Genomic DNA, 23,854 nt, shown 5'->3' with positions numbered 1-23,854 from the left:
GACTACACAGCCCCCGCTCTCCCTCCCCTGCTGACACCCGGGTATATGACTCGAGTATAAGCCGAGAGGGGGACTTTCAGCCCAAAAAAATGGGCTGAGAATCTCGGCTTATACTCGAGTATATACGGTAATTTATTTTTCACACTCTACTGTATGTATGATAATGGTATCTCTCTCTGTGTGGGATTTTTGATGTTTAAAGGGGAAGTCCACTGCTTGGACAAACCCTTTTCACTGGAAAAGGAAAGCTTGATCCAGCTTCTACTCTACAAATCCAAGACATGTTTTAAATGATGAATTCTTTATTTTTTAAAAGTTAAAATATAGTCGTATCAAAAAGTATCTTTCTTTCTTGGTTTAAACATGTAGGAAAAGTGTATTTAAGGATCATAGGGAAAAGAGTAATAGAATACCAGATGCGTTTAGAAAGCAAGTGCGTTCTTAAACATGGTTCACTGTCTCCACTTTTGGACATTTCAAAACAATAAGAGTAAGTCAGAGAGCAGAATTGACCCTGACTTCCTATTGATGTTCAATACATCCGAAGGGAGGAACAGTGAAGACAGCGTTGATTTTGTAACAACCTCATATGAGCCCCGGGAACGTGAGTGCTAAGCCTACTGGAACGACACTAGCACAGAAAGGGAGTATGAATAATTTTTATTTGAAAGAGGCCAAATATGAGGAATGACAAGGGGTTTTCCTAGCAATGGACAACGCCTTTAAGAAATATATTTTTTGGTTAAAAAATTTTCAACATTCTGACCATGAAAAAGGCTTCACCCCCTTTGTGAATTTTCTGATGTTAAAGGGTTGATTTTAGTGTAAAACATTTCCTACATTATGAACATGAAAAAGGCATCTCCCCTGTGTGGGTTCTCTGGTGTATAATGAGATGTGATTTATGGTTAAGATAGTTCCCACATTATGGACAGGAAAAAGGCTTCTCCCCTGAGTGTGTTCTCTGGGGCCTATCCAAATTTGATTTCTGATTAAAACATTTCATACATTCTGGACATGGAAAAGGCTTCTCCCATGTGTGGGTTCTCAGGTGGCTATTAAGATTTGCTTTCTGATTAAAACATTTCCCACATTCTGAACAGGAAAAAGGCTTCTCCCCGGAGTGGGTTCTCTGGTGCTTAACCAGAGACGATTTCTGATTAAAACACTTCTCACATTCTGAACAGGAAAAAGTCTTGTCCCCTGTGTGGGATCTCAGGTGGCTATTAAGATTTGCTTTCCGATTAAAACATTTCCCACATTCTGAACATGAAAAAGGCTTCTCCCCGGAGTGGGTTCTTTTTTTTTTTTTAATTCGTTTATTTATTAAACATAGAATAAAATTACAGCATACATATTTGTCCTTGTCATTAATCTGCGTGGTTACATTACAGGGATTGGAAAGGACAAAACATACATATGTCAATCATTTCACTTTTAGAAAAACAGTCAGAACATAGGGTTCTTAAACTACAACCCAACTGAGCCTCCAAAACTACTAAGCCGCCACTTGATCAAAGTCAAATACATTACTTATCTTGTTGTTTTCCCATTGCGCAATATTTGCAGATCAAAGGACCAGGTAAACCACATTTCTCCCATCTAATCAAGTCACAGAGTGAGATGAGAGGCGTTCCATCTATCCCAAATTTTACTGAACTTATACGGGCAGCCCCTATTTTGATAAAGAGTACGCTCATAGGGGACGACTGCATTCACCAGTTCAATCCAGGACCTAACTGAGGGGGGTGAATTCCCCATCCACCGCATAGCTAGCAACTTCCTTGCCAAGAAAAGTGTTTCTCGTAGAAAAATCCTCGTATAGTGTTCCCAGGCCTCCTCGTCCCACACTCCGAACAGGCAAATTAAGGGTTCAAGAGGAATTGGAATTGATAGTATTGAAGCTAATAATGACGTCACCTCCCTCCAGTAATGAGAGACTATGGGGCACTGCCATATCATGTGTGCAAAATCAGCGTCAGGTGAGTGGCAACGCAAACATTCCGACGTCGAGTATCGACCCATGCAACAAAGTCTCAACGGAGTCAAGTATGACTGGTGGATTATGTATAATTGGGTCATCTTATTATTGGCTGATGGGGAGACTGAGGGGTGATTCCAAAATATCCTCCCATTCCTCACTTTGCATATCAGGAAAAAGCCCCTCCCATTTGCCTCTCACCGAATCCACAACAGAGTTCGTTCCCGCTGATAGCAGATATGTGTATAGGGACGAGATAAGACCCTGAGGTCCCTGGGACTTAAGAATACTTATCAGAGGCAAAGAGGAGATGTTACGGTTCATCCCCTCATTCCTGACAAATGACTGAACGGCAGATCTGAGTTGCAGGTATCGAAAAAATTGAGATCTTGGAAGGTCATATTTATCTTGTAGTTGTTCAAAGGACATAAAAACCCCCTGGTCATATAAATCTCCCATCAAAAGAACCCCGTAGGAAACCCAAAATTTTGTAGACGGGTGATTCACTAACATCGGAAAATAACTGTTATCCCACAGAGGCATCTCGGCTACAATGTCCCGAAATCCAGTAACTTTTCTAATTTTCTTCCAAGTGGATCTCGCCAATCGAATCATGGGCAGCAAACCAGGAGCACTTATTTTCCCCGATTCCAAAAGACCCAGCGGACACTTAGCACCAACAGAACTAACTAAGTGATTTTCAGAATTAGGGAGATAGTTATGAGGCATCCATTTACTACTGACAATGGAAGCTTACTCCAAGATGCAAATTTCAGTTTAGTGTATTCCAACAGGGGGAGAACATTGAGCTGTAGGTCCAACCCACTGCATTGGGACATGTAGATGCCCAAGTACTTAAATTTGGACACTATGGGCAGTAAAGAAAGAGTACCAAGACTGGGTGCTGGGTGCTGAGATAAAGGTAATAGGGCAGATTTATCCCAATTAATATATAGGCCCGAGAACCCACTAAATTTATCTATGGTAGCAATTATTTTTGGCAACGTTCCTTCTGCCCTATCCATAAATATTATCATATCATCAGCATACAAACCAATGATGTCAGTGCGGTCCGCTATCTTAATACCATCAATACCAGGAGTTGAGCGCAAGCGCACAGCTAATGCCTCTATTGCTAAAGCAAATGGGGCCGGAGAGAGGGGGCACCCTTGACGGGTTCCTCTATATAGTGAAAAAGGTTCAGACATAGAGCCGTTGATAACTATACGGGCCTTGGGTTTCAGATATAACACACCAACCCATTTCAAAAATTTCTCCCCAAAGCCATATTTCTGCAGGCAAGCGGACAAAAAGGGCCATTCAAGTGAGTCGAACGCCTTGGCTGCGTCCAGTGATGCCAATGCCCAGGCATTGTCTGGTAACAAAGAACTGTACTGAATCACCGACTGGACCCGTCTAATGTTTATCGAGGTGTTCTTACCGGGCATAAAGCCCGTTTGATCTGGATGTATAATATCTAGTATAATGGAGTTCAACCTGGTAGCCAGTATCTTGGCTAGGATCTTATAATCCACATTTACCAAGGATATAGGACGATAGGATCCGCATTCCAAAGGATCTTTCCCCTCCTTCTTAAGTACAATGATATGTGCCTCATAAAAAGTATCTGGTAGACACCCTCCCTTCCATATCTCTTTAAATACTTTCAGTAGAAGCGGAGGCAGTATCCCCCGGTATTTCCTATACAACTCTACAGGGAAGCCATCTGGCCCAGGAGCCTTTCCAGAGGCCATGTCTGTTATAGCTTGCTCCACTTCCTCCAGGGTAAATTCAGCGTCCATAAAGGTCTGCTGGGCGGAACTCAGCACAGGGAGTGTTATATCGGACAAATATACCAGACAATCGGAAACATCAAAACCGCTCTTAGATTCATACAGCCCCTTATAATAGTTATAAAAACATTGAAGTATTCCCTCAGTAGTGGAATTCAATGAGCCATCCGGTGAGCGAATTTGCAATATCATGTTAGATGTATTATGTTGACGCACCAAGTAGGCCAGAAATTTCCCCGCCTGATTCCCCATTTCAAAGTACGATTGTCGCGTAAAAAACAACTTACGCTTAGACTTGGTGTCTATGTGTTGGGTGTCTTTGCAGAGTCAACCACTCAACCCTATTATCATTAGTCTGGTCAGCTGTATATGTTGCCTCAGCATCTCTCAAACGTTGTTCAATCTCATCGTCCTCCCTCGATGTTACCCTTTTAATATATGAGATTGTAGAAGACAGACAACCCCTCAGATATGCCTTAAGTGTATCCCAAAATAAGTTAATATTCTGAAGTTCTGAGTGGGACTGAATGAAGCAGTTCAGCTGGTCAACTGTCCTATCGTCCGAATCTATTAGTTTAAGCCAAAAGGGATTCAATTTCCATACTCTACCATTATTTAACGTCCCAAACACAAGTTTAAGAATAATCGGGCTATGATCCGAGGTCCCTCTATTACCGTGTTCCACACTATCCACCCACCGCACCAGGTCACCGGATCCGAAGATATAATCTATGCGAGAGAGGGAACTTCTAGTGGATGAGTGGCAGGTATATCCCCTCTCCCCGGGGTGATGCATCCTCCATAGATCTATCCAGCCGCTACCTTCCATGAACAATGTTAACTGAGTCGGGGTCGAAGAAGAGGAAGAAGACAAAGATTCCCCAGGCGACCCATCTCCCAATCGCATTCTATCTAAATTACTGTCCATAACTAAGTTGAAGTCACCCATACAAATAACATGTGCGTCCGGGTAGCTTAACGCAAAGCTCATTGCCATCTTAAGTACTGAAGTAGTAGCCGGGGGGGGGGGGTTATATATGCATAGTATGACGTATTCGCGGGAATTAATTAATGCATGGACAAAAACAAAACGTCCCTCTAGATCTCGTCGAGTTGTCTGGGCCTCCCATTGGACGTCTTTGTGTACTAATAGTGATACCCCTCTCGAGTAGCTAGTGTGAAGCGCGTGAGCATACCACTGTACCCATGGTTTCTGTACACCTCTGGCTGTATCTCTAGTTAAATGTGTCTCTACCAGGGCCACAATATGAGGATGATATCGTCTAATTTGGGAGTACACCTTGATTTTCTTCCGGGGTGATTTAATACCTCGAATGTTCCATGTCATGCATATCAACTCAGACCCCATATCTAGCCATTAAAAACATGGTATGCATTGATGGTGAGAAAAGTCCGCTGATTACGCAAGGGAAGTCATAATGGCTTTGGAGGCGGCTCTTACCCAAATACCTACTAAAACTAATTAAATCTAACAGAAAAAAAAATACAACAATTTAACAAAAACTGAACAGTAGAGGAGTAAGATCCTGTACTCCTACAGTCAAGTATAAAAGGGGATACCCTCACTGAATCCAGCGTCCGGTATTGTTAACAACCTTAGCACCCACTTAGAGAGCTCCGTTTATGTTACCATTAGACAAGGAGCATAAATTAGGAGTCTTTCACATTAGACACCCTGTGAGACCGCAACCATTCGGCCGCCTCCGCTGGATCCGTGAAGAATAAGGTGGAGCCATCATGAACAATGCGCAGTCGAGCCGGATAAAGCATGGAGTAGATGATACTCTTATCTCTAAGTTGTTTCTTGATGTCCATGAACCGCGCTCGCTGTTTTTGGAGTTCCATGGAAAAATCCGGAAAAATCGATATAGTAGCATTGTTGAATTTAATAGGGACCTTCTGCCGCACCAGACGAAGAACAGCATCTCTGTCTCTACAGTTGAGAAGACGTGCCAGGAAGGGTCGGGGTGGAGTTCCAGGGGGAAGAGGTCTTGTTGGGACCCTATGGGCCCTCTCCACTGCAAATGTTGAAGAAAATTCGTCCCCCAGGGAGGCCTTAAGCCAGTCCTCCAGAAATTGTTCGGGTTGCTGATCCTCCGAACGCTCCGGTAGATCGATAATTCGGATATTATTACGACGCAGTCTGTTTTCCAAGTCATCTGCCTTTTGTTTCCAGGCGTTTACTGAGCCAGTGGCTTTTGTCAACTTAGCCTCCATAGGGGTGATGGTATCCTCTATATGAGACACTCTTGTTTCAACCTCCGAAATACGCCCTCTCATAGCCTGCATATCATGCCGCAGACGACCCACCTCAGTATGCACGCCCTCTATTTTTTCTGTGAGAGATGATCTAGTGAGGGATATAGCTTGCATTAGCTGCTCTGACGCCTGTTTAAGAGTCAGTTCATCTTGTTCTCCCTCCTCATTACTATCAGAAAGACGATTTTTACGTTGGGTCTGTGCAGGGTTATTTCTGAGAGTGCGTGTACTATCAGAAGGATCCTCCCTGGCGTACTTCCTTAGTTTGTCAGCAGCCCCTGTTCCCTTAGAGTGATGCATGGCAGGCAGCTAGAGGGGCTCCACTGGTTAATTACAGTTATATGTGTATATAGTGCACTCTCCAGTTCCAGTCACAACATAGTTAAATGTAGTATTGTATTCCAGACAGACCACTAGATGGGCAGCTGGGATATTAAGAGTGATATATGCAGCAGTTTTAATATGCACCCAGGCTCTGTATGTTAGAGCAGATCCGCAGGCTCCACAGGGGGAACAGCAGAGCGAGGGGGGGGAGGGTTAACCCCTCTGAAGTTATGGCGCTGGCAGGAGGAGTGCTTGTATGGCAGGGGGCACGGGGCCCAATCTTTCAGGGCACACCCACCGTGCCACCTCCTTGCTGTTTCAGGCTAATCTCTCACCTCCTGAGTTGCACCGCAGATGTGGCTGAGAGCGCCGCTTCCCCCACTGTCAGGGCGCGCGCTGTAATGATGTGCCCCCCCGCGGACACCGCCGTCCACCTCCGGTCCTCCTGCTCCCGCTCACCGGTACTCTCCAGCGATCACCGCTTGTGTCCGGGGATCGCCGATTCCAAAAGGGAGGACGCCCGGCGCCAGGAGAAGCCGGCGCTGTGTCTGGTCTCCTCAGCGCGTGCACTCACAAGATGGCCGCCGCTGCACGTGGAGTCTGCCGCCCGTCCAGGCCACCGCAGCTCCTTCGCCCCAGACCTTCACCGCAGCCGTCCGGAGGGCTCACCGGGTTCCTGAGACTGTGCGGTACCAGTACCAGCCGGCACAGTGTGTGAGTTAAGGGTCTAGATGGCAGGATAGATACAGGATTGCTGGAGCTCACAGAAGGTGCGTCTTTCCTCCTCAGTTACATAGCCACGCCCCCCGGAGTGGGTTCTTTGGTGCTTAACCAAAGTTGATTTGTTTTTAAAACATTTCCCACATTCTGAACATGAAAAAGCCTTCTCCCCTGTGTGGGTTTGTTGGTGTATACCAAGATTCCATTTTTTGTTAAAACATTTCCCACATTCTGAACATGAAAAAGGCTTCTCCCCGGAGTGGGTTCTCTTGTGCGTAACCAAAGATGATTTCTGATTAAAACACTTCCCACATTCTGAACAGGAAAAAGGCTTCTCTCCGGTGTGGGTTCTCTGGTGCTTAACCAAAGTTGATTTGTCTGTAAAACATTTCCCACATTCTGAACATGAAAAAGGCTTCTCCCCAGTGTGGGTTCTCTGGTGCGTAACCAGAGACGATTTCTGATTAAAACACTTCCCACATTCTGAACATGAAAAAGCCTTCTCCCCTGTGTGGGTTTTTTGGTGTATACCAAGATTACCTTTTTTGTTAAAGCATTTCCCACATTCTGAACAAGAAAAAGGCTTCTCCCCTGTGTGGGTTCTCTGGTGCGTAACCAGAGACGATTTCTGATTAAAACACTTCCCACATTCTGAACATGAAAAAGCCTTCTCCCCTGTGTGGGTTTTTTGGTGTATACCAAGATTCCCTTTTTTGTTAAAACACTTCCCACATTCTGAACATGAAAAAGCCTTCTCCCCTGTGTGGGTTTTTTGGTGTATACCAAGATTCCCTTTTTTGTTAAAACTTTTCCCACATTCTGAACATGAAAAAGACTTCTCCCCTCTGTGACTTCTTTGGTGTCTAACAAGATGTGATATGTGCTTAAAACATTTAACACACTTGGAACAAGAAAATCTTTTCTCCACTGTGTGAATTTTTGGAGGTTTAAGAAAAGACTTTTCGATGGGAAAACAGTTTCCATATTCTGAACATGAAAATGGCTTCTTTGATTTAGGAGTATTTCCGTGTTTAATGCTTATTTTGTGACTCTGATTTTCCTTAGTTGTCGCTAATGAATCAGAAAACAGGACCTGATTCAAAGGATCAGATGAGAGACCTTTGCAGTGAAGGGATGGTGGTATATATGGAGTATTGGCATTCACTTCAATTGTATCCTGTGGGATCTCAAAATCATCCGATTTAAAAATTGAAGGTGTCAGCTGTCCCTCTGATCTCTTGGTACAGTCATCTGCCAAGATATAAACCAATTATTATTTATGAATAAAATATCTTTGAATGTCATTTAACCTTTCTACTTAAACGGTCTATAAAAATGGCAAATTACGTAAAAATATTGAATTCTTCACTAAGACAATGACAGATCACAGTCTAATAGAAAATCTCATAGGATGAACCAGTGGAGCACAGTGTTCAACTGTTTGTTCATTCTGTCTCTCAAATATGAAACTATATAAGCAACAAAGAAACGTTATGTTGACGAACATAATAGCAATAAAACTTCCATACATCTCACAAAAAAACAAAGTCCCCACTCAGGTCAACCATCTGTTAGTGGAAAAACAGAGGTTTCCACATTATTAGTTGCTCAAAGGCTCTTGAAAAGTAACAAGGCTTCCATTAACCGATCCACTCTCCCAAAGTCAAATATGCCTCCTGCTTCTGAGCCTTTCATTGTGCCCAAACCACATTTAGCATCCATGTATTTGGCATTACTATAGTGACAAGAACCCACTTAATTTATGGTGTGTGTGTCTCCTGGAGCACAAACTGGGCACTATGTGTTGGATAATAAAATGGTATGAAATGGTATATTTGCATTTTTCTCCTAAACCACAGCGTGCTAATTTCTGGAAAGCACATGTCGAATCAAAAACAGACAGTACTCCGATAGATTAATTATCTGAGAGTTACAATTTCTAAAATGGAGTAATTTTATGGGGATTTCAACTGCTCTGGTTTTCTAAAATTTTTTTCATATTAGGGCTTCTGCAGATGACGTGTCACATCTCTTTTCAGATCTGCTCCTAAGATGCCTGCTTTTGTCACCAGGTGTGTACCTATCCACATGGCAGGCGGGGCTGGTTATGGAGTAAACGTTGAAACCAGAAGCTCTGGACAATGTAGGCTCAATTTAGCCACTAAGATTAGGGTGCCTGGGGCAATTAGTGCAAGCCAGTCTGGCAGTATGGGTGCATGTTCTGTCCAGCTGAAGTAATCTGCTCCCTGATTCCACCAATTAGATAGCCCCATTTTCTACAAAAGCTTGAAGCATATTGAAGTAAGCTGCCAGATACAGCCTTGTTCTCCTCTGGTTCAGTTCTCTATGCTCACCTCCCGGCTTGTGTATTTGTATCCTGTTGTGATCCTAGCCTGTTTGTTGACTACTATTGCGCCTTCTGATTTTGTATTTTCTCTGCCTTACAGGTTCTGACCCGGCTACCTAACTATTGTTCTTCCCATTTTACACCACCGAACAGCAGGCAACAATATGGCCCAAGCCTGGGGGGGTCTCTATGTAAGTCCAGATCCAAGTAGAGGTGTTAATTGGGTGATGAGCAAGACAATCCCTGGGATTGGGAAAATGGAGTAAATAGCGCCAAGCCTGTTCATTGTTGCCATCTTTAGAGCTGCCAGGTGGTCACAAACACTGCTCCCGATACATTGTGTCTGCAAACTATTCCAGTAAGATCTGGATTCAAATAGCTAAATAATTTGTGAGGTCCATCTGTTTGCCATTCCACTTTGTTAAAGTGAAAAAAACAGGGCTTATATTTTGCGAAGAATTCTAAAATTGTCACCAAGTGATACACGTCAGATTTGAAAAATGGGCCCGGATTAGGAACACAAAAGCTGGCTGCGGGAAATGGTTATCAGAGTATTTTGGACCCTAACTATTGTAGTCAAAATCTGTGACTATAGACAATAACACATCTAAAGAAATGATCAAATTCAACAGTTTTCATCAGTAATAAATGAGTCTTGGTGGTTCTTTGCAATCTAAACTATCGTAAGGATCTCAATATTTTCTGTCAGATGAGTTTCAAGAAGAAATATTAGATAGTCAAAGAAAAGAGTAGAGAAAGTATTAGTGCTCCCCATTTCAGGAGAGATTGTGCAGTAATGGAATTTATAACGTGGAGTGAATGCATGAAACCAGGGCTCGAGCCAACACATCTCCTGCAGGCGTGAGTAAATGCATATTACAGCCTTCAGCCATGCACAGCTTAGAGATATATCATGGCACAGGTGTAATGTGTTTTATGTAGTTTATCGCAATCCTGTTTGAAGATAGTCAGTTTTAAAAGAAATTGAAAAGTCAGGATAAAGGGAAACTTATTATTGTACAGAAATTCACACTTGGCCCTTACTACACCTTTACTGTTGTCGATCATAAAAGTGAAGTTCGGCCAGAAAGACTGGACCTGGTCTTGTAGGGACCATATGAGCACATTCAGCAGCACAGAAGGGAGAGAAGGTAGATTCATCCAATAAGATATCAGGGATCTAGGAAGCCAACAGCATTATTACCCTCCACTTTTTCTTACAGGCCCACTATAACATTTTTCTTCAAGTGATTTTTTAACTTGTCAGCACATTCTTTGTATGAGGTTATTTGTCTTTGTAGTTTACAGATCTGGGCAGGTAACGGTCAGAATATCCTAATTTCAGGGGGTAGGTGGATCCCCCAGGCTATACGTTCTACAGAAAATGGCTTTTAACCCCTTTCTAACCTTAGACGTACTATCCCGTCGAGGTGCCCTGGGCCTATCTGACCCTCAACGGGATAGTACGTCATATGCAATCGGCAGCGCTCACGGGGGGAGCGCCGCCGATCGTGGCCGGGTGTCAGCTGCTTATCGCAGCTGACATCCGGCACTATGTGCCAGGAGCGGTCACGGACCGCCCCCGGCACATTAACCCCCGGCACACCGCGATCAAAGATGATCGCGATGTGCCGGCGGTACAGGGAAGCATCGCGCAGGGAGGGGGCTCCCTGCGGGCTTCCCTGAGCCCCCCGCAGCAACGCGATGTGATCGCGTTGCTGCCAGGGTCTTACCTCCCTCCCTGCCTGCTCCAGCCCCGGATCCAAGATGGCCGCGGATCCGGGTCCTGCAGGTAGGGAGGTGGCTTTACAGAGCCTGCTCAGAGCAGGCACTGTGAAGCCTGCAGTGCTGCATGTCAGATCGGTGATCTGACAGAGTGCTGTGCACACTGTCAGATCATCGATCTGTGATGTCCCCCCCTGGGACAAAATAAAAAAGTTAAAAAAAATTTTTCCAAATGTGTAAAAAAATAAATAAAAAAAATAATGAAAAAAAAAATTATTCCCATAAATACATTTCTTCATCTAAAAAAAAAAAAAAAAAACAATGAAAGTGCACATATTTAGTATCGCCGCGTCCGTAACGACCGACCTATAAAACTGGCCCACTAGTGGGGGCGTGTCCTATCTGCCGATGGAGTAGGTCGCACAGAGCGGGAGCTCCGTGGCCGGGAACCTTAAAGCGGCTCATACCTTCTTCTCCGGCGTCCTCTTTCACCTCCACGAAATCGGCATCGGTCCCCGGAGCGGCGGTGAGTGCATGGGGAAATCTAAAGCCGGCGCCCGCGATCCCTCCAGGAGAATTCTTGATTTCTTCGCGGCCTCTCCTCAGCCGCCGTTGAGCTCCAAGATGGCGCCGTCCTCCCCCAGGGCTTCCCGCTCCTCACAACGCGGCGCTCAAGCGTCGCTTTCAGGCGATACAGCGTCGGATCCTGCTGATGGCCCGGTGACTGCCGCTCTACTTAAGGGCCTACTTGGAGATCTTAGAGCCTCCATACAAGAGGATATGCGCACCATGCTGGCTGAATTGAGGGGGGAGGTGGTGGAGCTGGGTAACCGCACTGACCGCCTGGAACGCAAGATGGCGGAGCTGGTCTCCTCTCATAACGAACTCTGGGACGCTCATGAGACCCTGCAAACCCTGGCCACGAAAACTCACTCCAAAGCCCTGGACCTGGAAGATAGGTCCAGGAGAAATAACGTTAAACTCAGAGGCATTGAGGAATCTATCTTGGCAGGGGATTTAAAACTGTTTTTGCAGGATTTTATTGCTGCAGCTCTCCCCCAGTTTGCCTCAAAAGATATCATGATTGACAGTGTGCACCGGATCCCTAAACCGACTGGTCTGGGGCCCTCGGTTCCAAGAGACGTTCTTGCACGCATACACTTCTATGAAATGAAGGAAGACTTTCTTCAGGCACTAAGGAAGAACCCAGTTCTACCCGAAAGACTAGCCCGCGTCTGTCTTTCCAGACCTCTCCCCTGGTACTTTGGCCCTCCGGAGGGCTTTTGGACCTTATACTGCTGTTCTCAGAGAAAAGGGCATTCTGCATCGCTGGGGGTTTCCCACCAAGCTCCTCATCCGTAAAGATGGATCAATCACCACCTGCCTGACTCCGTCGCACACAGCAACCGCCCTCTCCAAGTGGGGACTCTCAGTTCCTGGCTCTCCGGTCTCCGCAAACCTTCCAAAGCCTGGGACTGGCAGAAATCTTAGGGCCCGCATTGTACCGGACTGGGAGGTGTCCGGAAGTTCACTGCATCTCTGGTTCCCGGCTATTTTCCCGTACGGATTTGTTTTGTTTTCACCACTTTTTTCTCTTTTCTTAAACTGCGCTGGTTCCTCTCTGAGAGTATTCACAGCTTCTTTCTGCCCCATAGGTGAACTGTTTTTTTGAATCTCACCTTTTGGACTCAGGGTATTCCTGAATGGACCTCGGTCCACTGGTTTATTTGTTGTCTGTCTTGTTTGTTTTTCCTCCTTTTTTCCCCCCCTCCCGGTATCCCCTTACTTATGCTCTGGTTTGCTGGCCACATGCCATCTGCTTTCCCGCACAGTTTATCGGCGCTCAGAGGGTTGTAAAACTGTTTATATACCTTTACTATGAGTATTTCGTTATATTCAATTAATGTGAATGGCCTCAACTCCCCGGGAAAGAGGTCTATTGTGTGGCGTCAGCTGGGCAAATCCCGTCATGACATTTTGTGTCTTCAAGAAACGCATTTGCTGGAATGTGATAATGCTAGAATGCACTCAGGTCTATATCCGCACCAATTTTTTGCCAATGGCCCGTCAAAAAAGGCGGGAGTAGCCATTTTCTTTAGCAAAGCCAACTCTTTTTAAATGATTCGCTCCATAGCGGATCCGCTGGGTAGGTTCATTGTGGTTCTATGTCTTATTAATAATGCCCCCTACACCATTGCTTCGGTTTATGCTCCCAATGTAGGACAGCTTAAATTCTTGGAGGGTTTTTTCAAAATTCTACACGACATTCAACATCGTCACAAACTGATTGCTGGAGATTTTAATGCCCCAATGTCTAAAGGCCTAGACTGCTCTGCCTTCTCCCTGTCAAGATGTGAAGCAGGACCCCTAATTAACTCTTAATTTACATGATGTCTGGAGATATCTACATTGCGGCGAGAGGGATTACACGTTCAGGTCACCTAGACACGGTTCCTATAGCAGGATTGACTTTGTGCTGGTGAATGACGTGGCTCTTCCTCACTGCATTGCAGCAGATATAGGCAGTATTACTTGGTCGGACCATGCCCTGGTGTCCCTCACTTTAAGAGACCCTTTGGCTATCAGGCCTCCCGCACATTGGCGTCTCAACGCCCATCTCCTTGCTGACCAATCAAACTCTCAGTTTGTAGGGGAAGCCTTGCGGGAATTTTTTTCCTCCAATGATACTCCAGACATACGGGATGATACCCTTTGGTTTGCCCACAAGGCGGTAATCAGGAGTTGTTTCATCAAGATGGCGGCTACGGCCAAAAGGAAGTATAACTCAGCTATTCAGTCTGCCCTAGACGAATTAGCTCTCCACGAGTCTGCACACAAACTATCACGTACCCCAGCGCTCTTTTCTGATCTTTCTAGGGCCCGCATGCATGTTCGCAACCTGCTTCTCCATAAGGCTGAAAATGCTCTGAGGAAGGCCAGAGCCAAATTTTATGCAATGGGGGACCGGGCGGGTGCTGTTCTGGCTAGACGTGTCAGGAAGAGAGAGGCTCAATCCAAGATCCCATTCCTGCTTAGGTCTGACGGTTCCCGGGTGTATAATCCTATTCATATTGCTGAGGAGTTCGCATCCTACTATTCCTCTATGATCTTGGATCTGACCCAGGGGTTCCCCAGCCTTCGCGGGGGCTAATTTTGGCATTCTTGGAGAAGGCTAATCTTCCCTCGGTCAGCGCGAAGCAGCTCTCTTATCTGAATTCCCCCATTGTTGAGTCTGAATTATCTCAAATCGTCAGGAACGCTAATAAGGGTTCCTCCCCGGGCCAGATGGCTTTCCTTTTTTTTTTATTATGCTTAGTTTTTCTCTGTCCTCTCCCCTTATCTTCTGCGCCTTTTTAATAACTGGTTGTCGGTAGGTAGTATTAGAGCTGAGGGGTTGGAGGCTTCCATTGCGACTCTCCCAAAACAGGGGAAACCCACAACCTCTCCGGGAAATTTCCGTCCTATAGCCCTCCTAAATTGCGACGTTAAGATCTATGCAAAAATTTGGGCCAACAGATTATTTTCGGTTCTCCCTAGCCTCATACACCCCGACCAAGTTGGGTTTGTTCCCGGTAGACAGACCAGGGACGGTACTAGGCGCCTGATAGACCTTTTGGATGTGGTGGAGAGGGGGGGTCTCCCCAGTGTATTCCTGTCGCTCGATGCCGAAAAAGCGTTTGACAGGGTGCACTGGGGATATATCGAGCTTACGCTGAACAAGTTTGGGCTTACTGGGTAAATCGTCAAAGCTATCATGGCCTTATATTCTAACCCCTGTGCGTCGGTTCGTTCGGCCAGTTTTGGGTCTCGGACGTTCCCCATTTTGAACGGTACCCGTCAGGGCTGCCCCCTTTCCCCCCTTATCTTTGCTCTGGTCATGGAGCCCTTGGCTGCCATGGTTAGGCAAAGTTCGGACATAAAAGGAATTAGGGTGGGGGAAACTGAACACAAAATTGATCTCTATGCTGACGATGTGGTATTGACATGCACCTCACCTTTAGCTTAGTTGAATGCGATCACCTCAATTTTAACTGAGTTTTCTGCGGTCTCATATTGCAAACTTAATTTGACTAAATCCACAATTTTTCCCCTTTTTCTCCCGGTTCCTCTTCAAACTCAAATCCAATCCCAATATGCGTTTATTTGGGCCCCCCTAGGCTTTACGTACCTAGGTATCCAGATAACTAGGTTGGATAACCTCGTCCGTGCAAACTGTGAGGAAACTCTCGCGGAGGTCAGGAAGGGCATGGATCAGTTATCGAGCGCGTCGCTTTCGTGGATGGCCCGCATACAAACTTCTAAAATGCTATTCCTCCCTAAAATTATGTACCTTTTCCGGTGCCTCCCCCTTTTTATCCCCTCGAAATTTATTTTAGCTTTTCAATCGCTTATAGATCGGTTCATCTGGAACAAGAAACCTCATAGGATCAGGCGTCGGATTATGTCCCTACCATACTCTATGGGTGGGTTGGGCGCTCCTGTGGTGCAGTCTTGCTATAGGGCGGCGGTCCTTGAGCCTCTTAAAATATGATGGGAGGGGAACTCACGTTTACCCTGGTTTCTTATCGAGTCTCAGTTTGGCCCCAAAAATTCTCTTAAATTGCTGCTAGAGCTTCAGCTGCTCTGTGTTTCTCTTGAGGGCCCGTGTCTCCGTACTATCAAGACTGCTACTAAACTTTGGGCGTCGCTTTGCACCTCTCATCTTGTGTTTATGTATGACTATGTCTCTTTGCAGGCCTTGGAGTATGCTATTGGACACATTTCTCTTTCCTCGTGGAAGGGGCGCGGGGTGCTCCGGGTGGCTGACCTGTTCGGCTCGAGTGGCCTTCTGTCGTTTGAGGACCTTGCAGGGAGATTTTCCCTTACTAATATTGATTTTTTTCAATATTTACAGCTTCACAGCTTTCTTAGGTCGCGTCGGCTGTTTGGTGCACCCTCGCCTTTGACAGAGGACCCGGCTCATAGGTTCTTTAGACCTGCCACTACATTGCCCCATGGTATCTCTATCATCTACAAAGCCCTTATATCCCATGGTATTCCTGATAAGCTCCCTTTTATGACTTCCTGGGTGTCCTCGCTGGATTTTGAGGCCTCCCTGGAAGATTGGCGGTTTGCGATGGTGCATCCCTCCAAATTCTCCTCGTGTCTTGGCCACTTGGAACAGGTGAAAAAGATCCAGTTGCATTGGTATCTTACTCCTGTCCGTCTGGCGAAATTCACTCCGTCTTCCTCCCCTCTTTGCTGGAAGGGGTGTGGTGCCATGGGCTCCTCCTCCCTTGTGTGGTGGTCGTGCCCGCAGGTTCAGGTTTTTTGGCGCCGGGTGGAGTCCATGATCGCTGAGCTAACTCATCTTCCTCTTGTTCTGAATGGACAACTTGCTGTTCTGGGTATCTCCCTCATAGATATCCCCTCCCCTCTCCGTCCTATAATTTCCAATGTCCTAGTTGCTGCCAGACAGTGTATTGCGAAATACTGGAAGTCTTCAGATCTCCCTTCTAGGGCCGAACTGATCTCCAAGATTGATCTACACTTCTGTTATGAGGTTATTATGGCTCAGGGTTTACCAAAAAAGACTAAAGTCCTTTCCTGGTGGGACCCCTGAGTGTCCTCGGCCTATATTTCCCAGTCTGCTCTTACTCTCATTTAAAAAAGTCATGGTTCTTTTGAATATGTGATCTCTCTTGTACAGTAACTGTGTATTTTTGTACTGATTATGCGGTGGTCCCTGAGTATTATGTACTGCGTTTTTCCCTTTGTTCCCCATGCCTCCCCTATTTTCTTTTCATCCCTCCCCCTCCCCTCCCTCTTTCGGATGTTATTTGATGTCCTATTTGATATGTTATACTTCAACAAAAAGTTTATTGGTTAAAAAAAAAAAAACTGGCCCACTAGTTAACCCCTTCAGTAAACACCCTAAGGAAAAAAAAAAAAAAAAAAGGCAAAAAAACAACGCTTTATTATCATACCGCCGAACAAAAAGTGGAATAACACGCGATAAAAAAAAACAGATAAGTAACCATGGTACCGCTGAAAACGTCATCTTGTCCCGCAAAAAACGAGCCGCCATACAGCATCATCAGCAAAAAAATAAAAAAGTTATAGTCCTCAGAATAAAGCGATGCAAAAATATTTATTTTTTCTGTAAAATAGTTTTTATCGTATAAAAGCGCCAAAAGATAAAAAAACGATATAAATGAGGTGTCGCTGTAAACATACTGACCCGAAGAATAAAACTGCTTTATCAAGTTTACCAAACGCGGAACGGTATAAACGCCTCCCCCAAAAGAAATTCATGAATAGCTGGTTTTTGGTCATTCTTCCTCACAAAAATCGGAATAAAAAGCGATCAAAAAATGTCACGTGCCCAAAAATGTTACCAATAAAAACGTCAACTCGTCCTGCAAAAAACAAGACCTCACATGACTCTGTGGACCAAAATATGGAAAAATTATAGCTCTCAAAATGTAGTAATGCAAAAAATATTTTTTGCAATAAAAAGCGTCTTTCAGTGTGTGATGGCTGCTAATCATAAAAATCCGCTAAAAAACTCGCTATAAAAGTAAATCAAACCCCCCATCACCACCCCCTAAGGCTACTTTCACACTGGCGTTTTTTGCCAGACGTCGCAATGCGTCGTTTATGGCAAAAAACGCATCCTACAAAGTTTTTGCCCCATAGATTAACATTAGCGACGCATTGCGACGCTTTGCCACACGTCGCAACCTTCGTGCGACGGTTGCGCCGTGTTGTGGCGGACCGCCGGAAGCAAAAAACGTTACATGTAACGTTTTTTGCTCCTGACGGACCGCTTTTTCCGACCACGCATGCGCGGCCAGAACTCCGCCCCCACCTCCCCGCACCTCACAATGGGGCAGTGGATGCGCCGGAGAAATGCATCCGCTGCACACGTTGTGCAGTGCGTTAAACGCTAGCGTCGGAATCTCTGCCCGACGCATTGCAATGGGGAGATTCCGACGCTAGTGTGAAAGTAGCCTTAGTTAGGGAAAAATTAAAAAAATGTATTTATTTCCATTTTCCCGTTAGGGCTAGGGTTAGGGCTAGGGTTAGGGTTGGGACTAAAGTTAGGGTTGGGGTTTAGATTACATTTACAGTTGGGAATAGGGTTGGGATTAGGGTTAGGGGTGTGTCAGGGTTAGAGGTGTGGTTAGGGTTACCGTTGGAATTAGGGTTAGGGGTGTGTTTGGATTAGGGTTTCAGTTATAATTGGGGGGTTTCCACTGTTTAGGCACATCAGGGGCTCTCCAAACACGACATGGCGTCCGATCTCAATTCCAGCCAATTCTGCGTTGAAAAAGTAAAACAGTGCTCCTTCCCTTCCGAGCTCTCCCGTGTGCCCAAACAGGGGTTTACCCCAACATATGGGGTATCAGCGTACTCAGGACAAATAGGACAACAACTTTTGGGGTCCAATTTCTCCTGTTACCCTTGGGAAAATACAAAACTGGGGGCTAAAAAATAATTTTTGTGGGAAAACAAAAAGATTTTTTATTTTCACGGCTCTGCGTTATAAACTGTAGTGAAACACTTGGGGGTTCAAAGTTCTCACAACACATCTAGATGAGTTCCCTGGGGGGTCTAGTTTCCAATATGGGGTCACTTGTGGGGGGTTTCTACTGTTTAGGTACATTAGGGGCTCTGCAAACGCAATGTGACGCCTGCAGAGTATTCCATCTAAGTCTGCATTCCAAATGGCACTCCTTCCCTTCCGAGCCCTCCCATGCGCCCAAACAGTGGTTCCCCCCACATATGGGGTATCAGCGTACTCAGGACAAATTGGACAACAAATTTTGGGGTCCAATTTCTCCTGTTACCCTCGGGAAAATACAAAACTGGGGGCGAAAAGATAATTTTTGTGAAAAAATATGATTTTTTATTTTTACGGTTCTGCATTATAAACTTCTGTGAAGCACTTGGTGGGTCAAAGTGCTCACCACACCTCTAGATAAGTTCCTTAGGGGGTCTACTTTCCAAAATGTTGTCACTTGTGGGGGGTTTCAGGGTTTAGGCACATCAGGGGCTCTCCAAACGCAACATGGTGTCCCATCTCGATTCCAGTCAATTTTGCATTGAAAAGTCAAATGGCGCTCCTTCGCTTCCGAGCTCTGTCATGCGCCCAAACAGTGGTTTATCCCCACATATGGGGTATCGGTTTACTCAGGACAAATTGTACAACAACTATTGGGGTCCATTTTCTCCTGTTACCCTTGGTAAAATAAAACAAATTGGAGCTGAAGTAAATTTTTTGTGAAAAAAAGTTAAATGTTCATTTTTATTTAAACATTCCCAAAATTCCTGTGAAGCACCAGAAGGGTTAATAAACTTCTTGAATATGGTTTTGAGCACCATGAGGGGTGCAGTTTTTAGAATGGAGTCATACTTGGGTATTTTCTATCATATAGACCCCTCAAAATGACTTCAAATGAGATGTGGTCTCTAAAAAAAAAAATGGTGTTGTAAAAATGAGAAATTGCTGGTCAACTTTTAACCATTATAACTCCCTAACAAAAAATTTTGGTTCCAAAATTGTGCTGATGTAAAGTAGACAAGTAAGAAATGTAACTTATTAACCCCTTCCCGACCTTTGACGCCACGTAGGCGTCATGAAAGTCGGTGCCAATCCGACCCATGACGCCTATGCGGCGTCATGGAAAGATCGCGTCCCTGCAGACCGGGTGAAAGGGTTAACTCCCATTTCACCCGATCTGCAGGGACAGGGGGAGTGGTAGTTTAGCCCAGGGGGGGTGGCTTCACCCCCTCGTGGCTACGATCGCTCTGATTGGCTGTTGAAAGTGAAACTGCCAATCAGAGCGATTTGTAATATTTCACCCATTATAACGGGTGAAATATTACAATCCAGCCATGGCCGATGCTGAAATATCATCGGCCATGGCTGGAAATACTAGTGTGCCCCCACCCCACCCCTCCGATCGCCCCCCCACCCCCCCGATCTGGCCGGTACACTGCTCCGGCTCCCCTCCGTCCAGTGCTCCGCTCCCCCCCGTGCTCGTGTCCGCTCCCCCCGTGCTCCAATCACCCCCCCGTGCTCCAATCACCCCCCCTGCACTCCGATCCACCCCCCCGTGCTCCGTTCCACCCCCCCGTGCTCCATTCCAGCCCCCCCGTGCTCCGTTCCACGCCCCCCCGTGCTCCGTTCCACCCCTCCCGCGCTCCGATTCCCCCCCCCGTGCTCCGATCCCCCCCCCTGGTCCCCCCCCGTGGTCCCCCCCCACCCTATCATACTTACCGATCCAGCCGTGGTCCGTCTTCTCCCGGGCGCCGCCATCTTCCAAAATGGCGGGCGCATGCGCAGTGCGCCCGCCGAATCTGCCGGCCGGCAGATTCGTTCCAAAGTGCATTTTGATCACTGAGATATAATCTATCTCAGTGATCAAAATAAAAAAATAATAAATGACCCCCCCCACTTTGTCACCCCCATAGGTAGGGACAATAAAAAAATAAAGAAATTTTTTTTTTCCACTAATGTTAGAATAGGGTTAGGGTTAGGGGTAGGGTTAGGGGTAGGGTTAGGGGTAGGGCTAGGGTTAGGGTTAGGGGTAGGGTTAGGGGTAGGGTTAGGGGTAGGGTTAGGGGTAGGGTTAGGGTTAGGGGTAGGGTTAGGGGTAGGGTTAGGGGTAGGGTTAGGGCTAGGGATGTGCACACGTATTCTGGTCCTCTGCGGATTTTTCCGCTGCGGATTTGATAAATCCGCAGTGCTAAACCGCTGCGGATTTATGGCGGATTTACCGTGTTTTTTTCTGCGCATTTCACTGCGGTTTTACAATTGCGATTTTCTATTGGAGCAGTTGTAAAACCGCTGCGGAATCCGCACAAAGAAGTGACATGCTGCGGAATGTAAACCGCTGCGTTTCCGTGCAGTTTTTCCGCAGCATGTGTACAGCGATTTTTGTTTCCCATAGGTTTACATTGAACTGTACACTCATGGGAAACTGCTGCGGATCCGCAGCGTGTGCACATACCTTTAGAATTAGGCTATGTGCACACGGTGCGGATTTGGCTGCGGATTCGCAGCAGTGTTCCATCAGGTTTACAGTACCATGTAAACATATGAAAAACCAAATCCGCTGTGCCCATGGTGCGGAAAATACCGCGCGGGAACGCTGCGTTGTATTTTCCGCAGCATGTCAATTCTTTGTGCGGATTCCGCAGCGTTTTACACCTGTTCCTGAATAGGAATCCGCAGGTGAAATCCGCACAAAAAACACTGGAAATCCGCGGAAAATCCGCAGGTAAAACACAGTGCCTTTTACCCGCGGATTTTTCAAAAATGGTGCGGAAATATCTCACACGAATCCGCAACGTGGGCACATAGCCTTAGGGTTAGGGTTGGAATTAGGGTTGTGGTTAGGGTTAGGGGTGTGTTGGGGTTAGTGTTGTGGTTAGGGGTGCGTTGGGGTTAGGGTTGTGATTAGGATTATGGCTACAGTTGGGATTAGGGTTAGGGGTGTGTTGGGGTTAGTGTTGGAGTTAGAATTGAGGGGTTACCACTGTTTAGGCACATCAGGGGTCTCCAAACGCAACATGGCGCCACCATTGATTCCAGCCAATCTCGTATTCAAAAAGTCAAATGGTGCTCCCTCACTTCCGAGCCCTGACGTGTGCCCAAACAGTGGTTTACCCCCACATATGGGGTACCAGCATACTCAGGACAAACTGCGCAACAATTACTGGGGTCCAATTTCTCCTGTTACCCTTGTGAATCTAAAAAAATGCTTGCTAAAACATAATTTTTGAGGAAAGAAAAATGATTTTTTATTTTCACGGCTCTGCGTTGTAAACGTCTGTGAAGCACTTGGGGGTTCAAAGTGCTCACCACATATCTAGATAAGTTCCTTGGGGGGTCTAGTTTCTAAAATGGGGTCACTTGTGGGGGGTTTCTACTGTTTAGGCACACCAGGGGCTCTGCAAACGCAACGTGACACCCGCAGACCATTCCATCAAAGTCTGCATTTCAAAAGTCACTACTTCCCTTCTGAGCCCCGACGTGTGCCCAAACAGTGGTTTACCTCCACATATGGGGTATCAGCGTACTCAGGAGAAACTGGACAACAACTTTTGGGGTCAAATTTCTCCTGTTACCCTTGGGAAAATTAAAAAATTCTGGGCTAAATAATTATTTTTGAGGAAAGAAAACGTATTTATTATTTTCACGGCTCTGCATTATAAACTTCTATGAAGCACTTGGGGGTTCAAAGTGCTCACCACACATCTAGATAACTTCCTTTGGGGGTCTAGTTTCCAAAATGGGGTCACTTGTGGGGGGTTTCTACTGTTAAGCCACATCAGGGGCTCTGCAAACGCAACGGGACGCCCACAGAGCATTCCATCAAAGTCTGCATTTCAAAACGTCACTACTTCACTTCCGAGCCCCGGCATGTGCCCAAACAGTGATTTACCCCCACATATGGGGTATCAGCGTACTCAGGAGAAACTGGACAACAACTTTTGGGGTCAAATTTCTCCTGTTACCCTTGGGAAAATAAAAAATTGCAGGCTAAAAGATCATTTTTGAGAAAATAATTTTTTTTTTTATTTTCATGGCTCTGCGTTATAAACTTCTGTGAAGCACTTGGGGGTTCAAAGTCCTCACCACACATCTAGATTAGTTCCTTTGGGGGTCTAGTTTCTAAAATGGTGTCATTTCTGGGGGATCTCCAATGTTTAGGCACACAGGGGCTCTCCAAACGTGACATGGTGTCCGCTAATGATTGGAGCTAATTTTCCATTTAAAAAGCCAAATGGCGTGCCATCCCTTCCGAGCCCTGCCGTGCGCCCAAACAGTGGTTTACCCCCACATATGGGGTATCAGCGTACTCAGGACAAACTGTACAACAATATTTGGGGTCCAATTTCTCCTATTATCCTTGGCAAAATAGGAAATTTCAGGCTAAAAAATCATTTTTGAGGAAAGAAAAATTATTTTTTATTTTCATGGCTCTGCGTTATAAACTTCTGTGAAGCACTTGGGGGTTCAAAGTCCTCACCACACATCTAGATTAGTTCCTTTGGGGGTCTAGTTTCTAAAATGGTGTCATTTCTGGGGGATCTCCAATGTTTAGGCACACAGGGGCTCTCCAAACGCGACATGGTGTCCGCTAACAATTGGAGCTAATTTTCCATTCAAAAAGTCAAATGGCGCGCCTTGTCTTCCGAGCCCTGCCGAGTGCCCAAACAGTGGTTTACCCCCACATATGAGGTATCGGCGTACTCGGGAGAAATTGCCCAACAAATTTTATGATCCATTTTATCCTACTGCCCATGTGAAAATGAAAAAATTGAGGCGAAAAGAATTTTTTTGTGAAAAAAAATTACTTTTTCATTTTTACAGATCAATTTGTGAAGCACCTGAGGGTTTAAAGTGCTCACTAGGCATCTAAATTAGTTCCTTGGGGGGTCTAGTTTCCAAAATGGGGTCACTTGTGGGGGAGCGCCAATGTTTAGGCACACAGGAGCTATCCAAACGCGACATGGTGTCCGCTAACGATGGAAATAATTTTTCATTCAAAAAGTCAAATGGCGCTCCTTCCCTTCCGAGCCTTACCATGTGCCCAAACAGTGGTTTACCTCCACATGTGAGGTATTGGTGTACTCAGGAGAAATTGCCCAACACATTTTAGGATCCATTTTATCCTGTTGCCCATGTGA

At 45.7% G+C, this 23,854-nt stretch overlaps 1 protein-coding gene across 1 annotated transcript in view; it reads right to left on the bottom strand.

Annotated features, from left to right (window-relative positions):
• Positions 1 to 7,105: 7,105 nt before the first annotated feature.
• Positions 7,106 to 23,854, bottom strand: part of LOC138663298 (oocyte zinc finger protein XlCOF22-like) — a 29,588-nt gene continuing 12,839 nt past the window's right edge. Inside the window, exon 6 of the mRNA XM_069749480.1 lies at positions 7,106 to 8,349. Within this exon, the coding sequence (XP_069605581.1) occupies positions 7,106 to 8,349 (1,244 nt within the window). The remainder of the gene's footprint in view (positions 8,350 to 23,854) is intronic.

The sequence above is a fragment of the Ranitomeya imitator genome, chromosome 2 (assembly GCF_032444005.1).
Source record: "Ranitomeya imitator isolate aRanImi1 chromosome 2, aRanImi1.pri, whole genome shotgun sequence".
In the NCBI taxonomy this organism is placed as follows: Eukaryota; Metazoa; Chordata; class Amphibia; order Anura; family Dendrobatidae; genus Ranitomeya; species Ranitomeya imitator.
The sequence above is the reverse complement of the archived record's forward strand: the minus strand, read 5'-3'. Positions and strand labels throughout refer to the sequence as shown.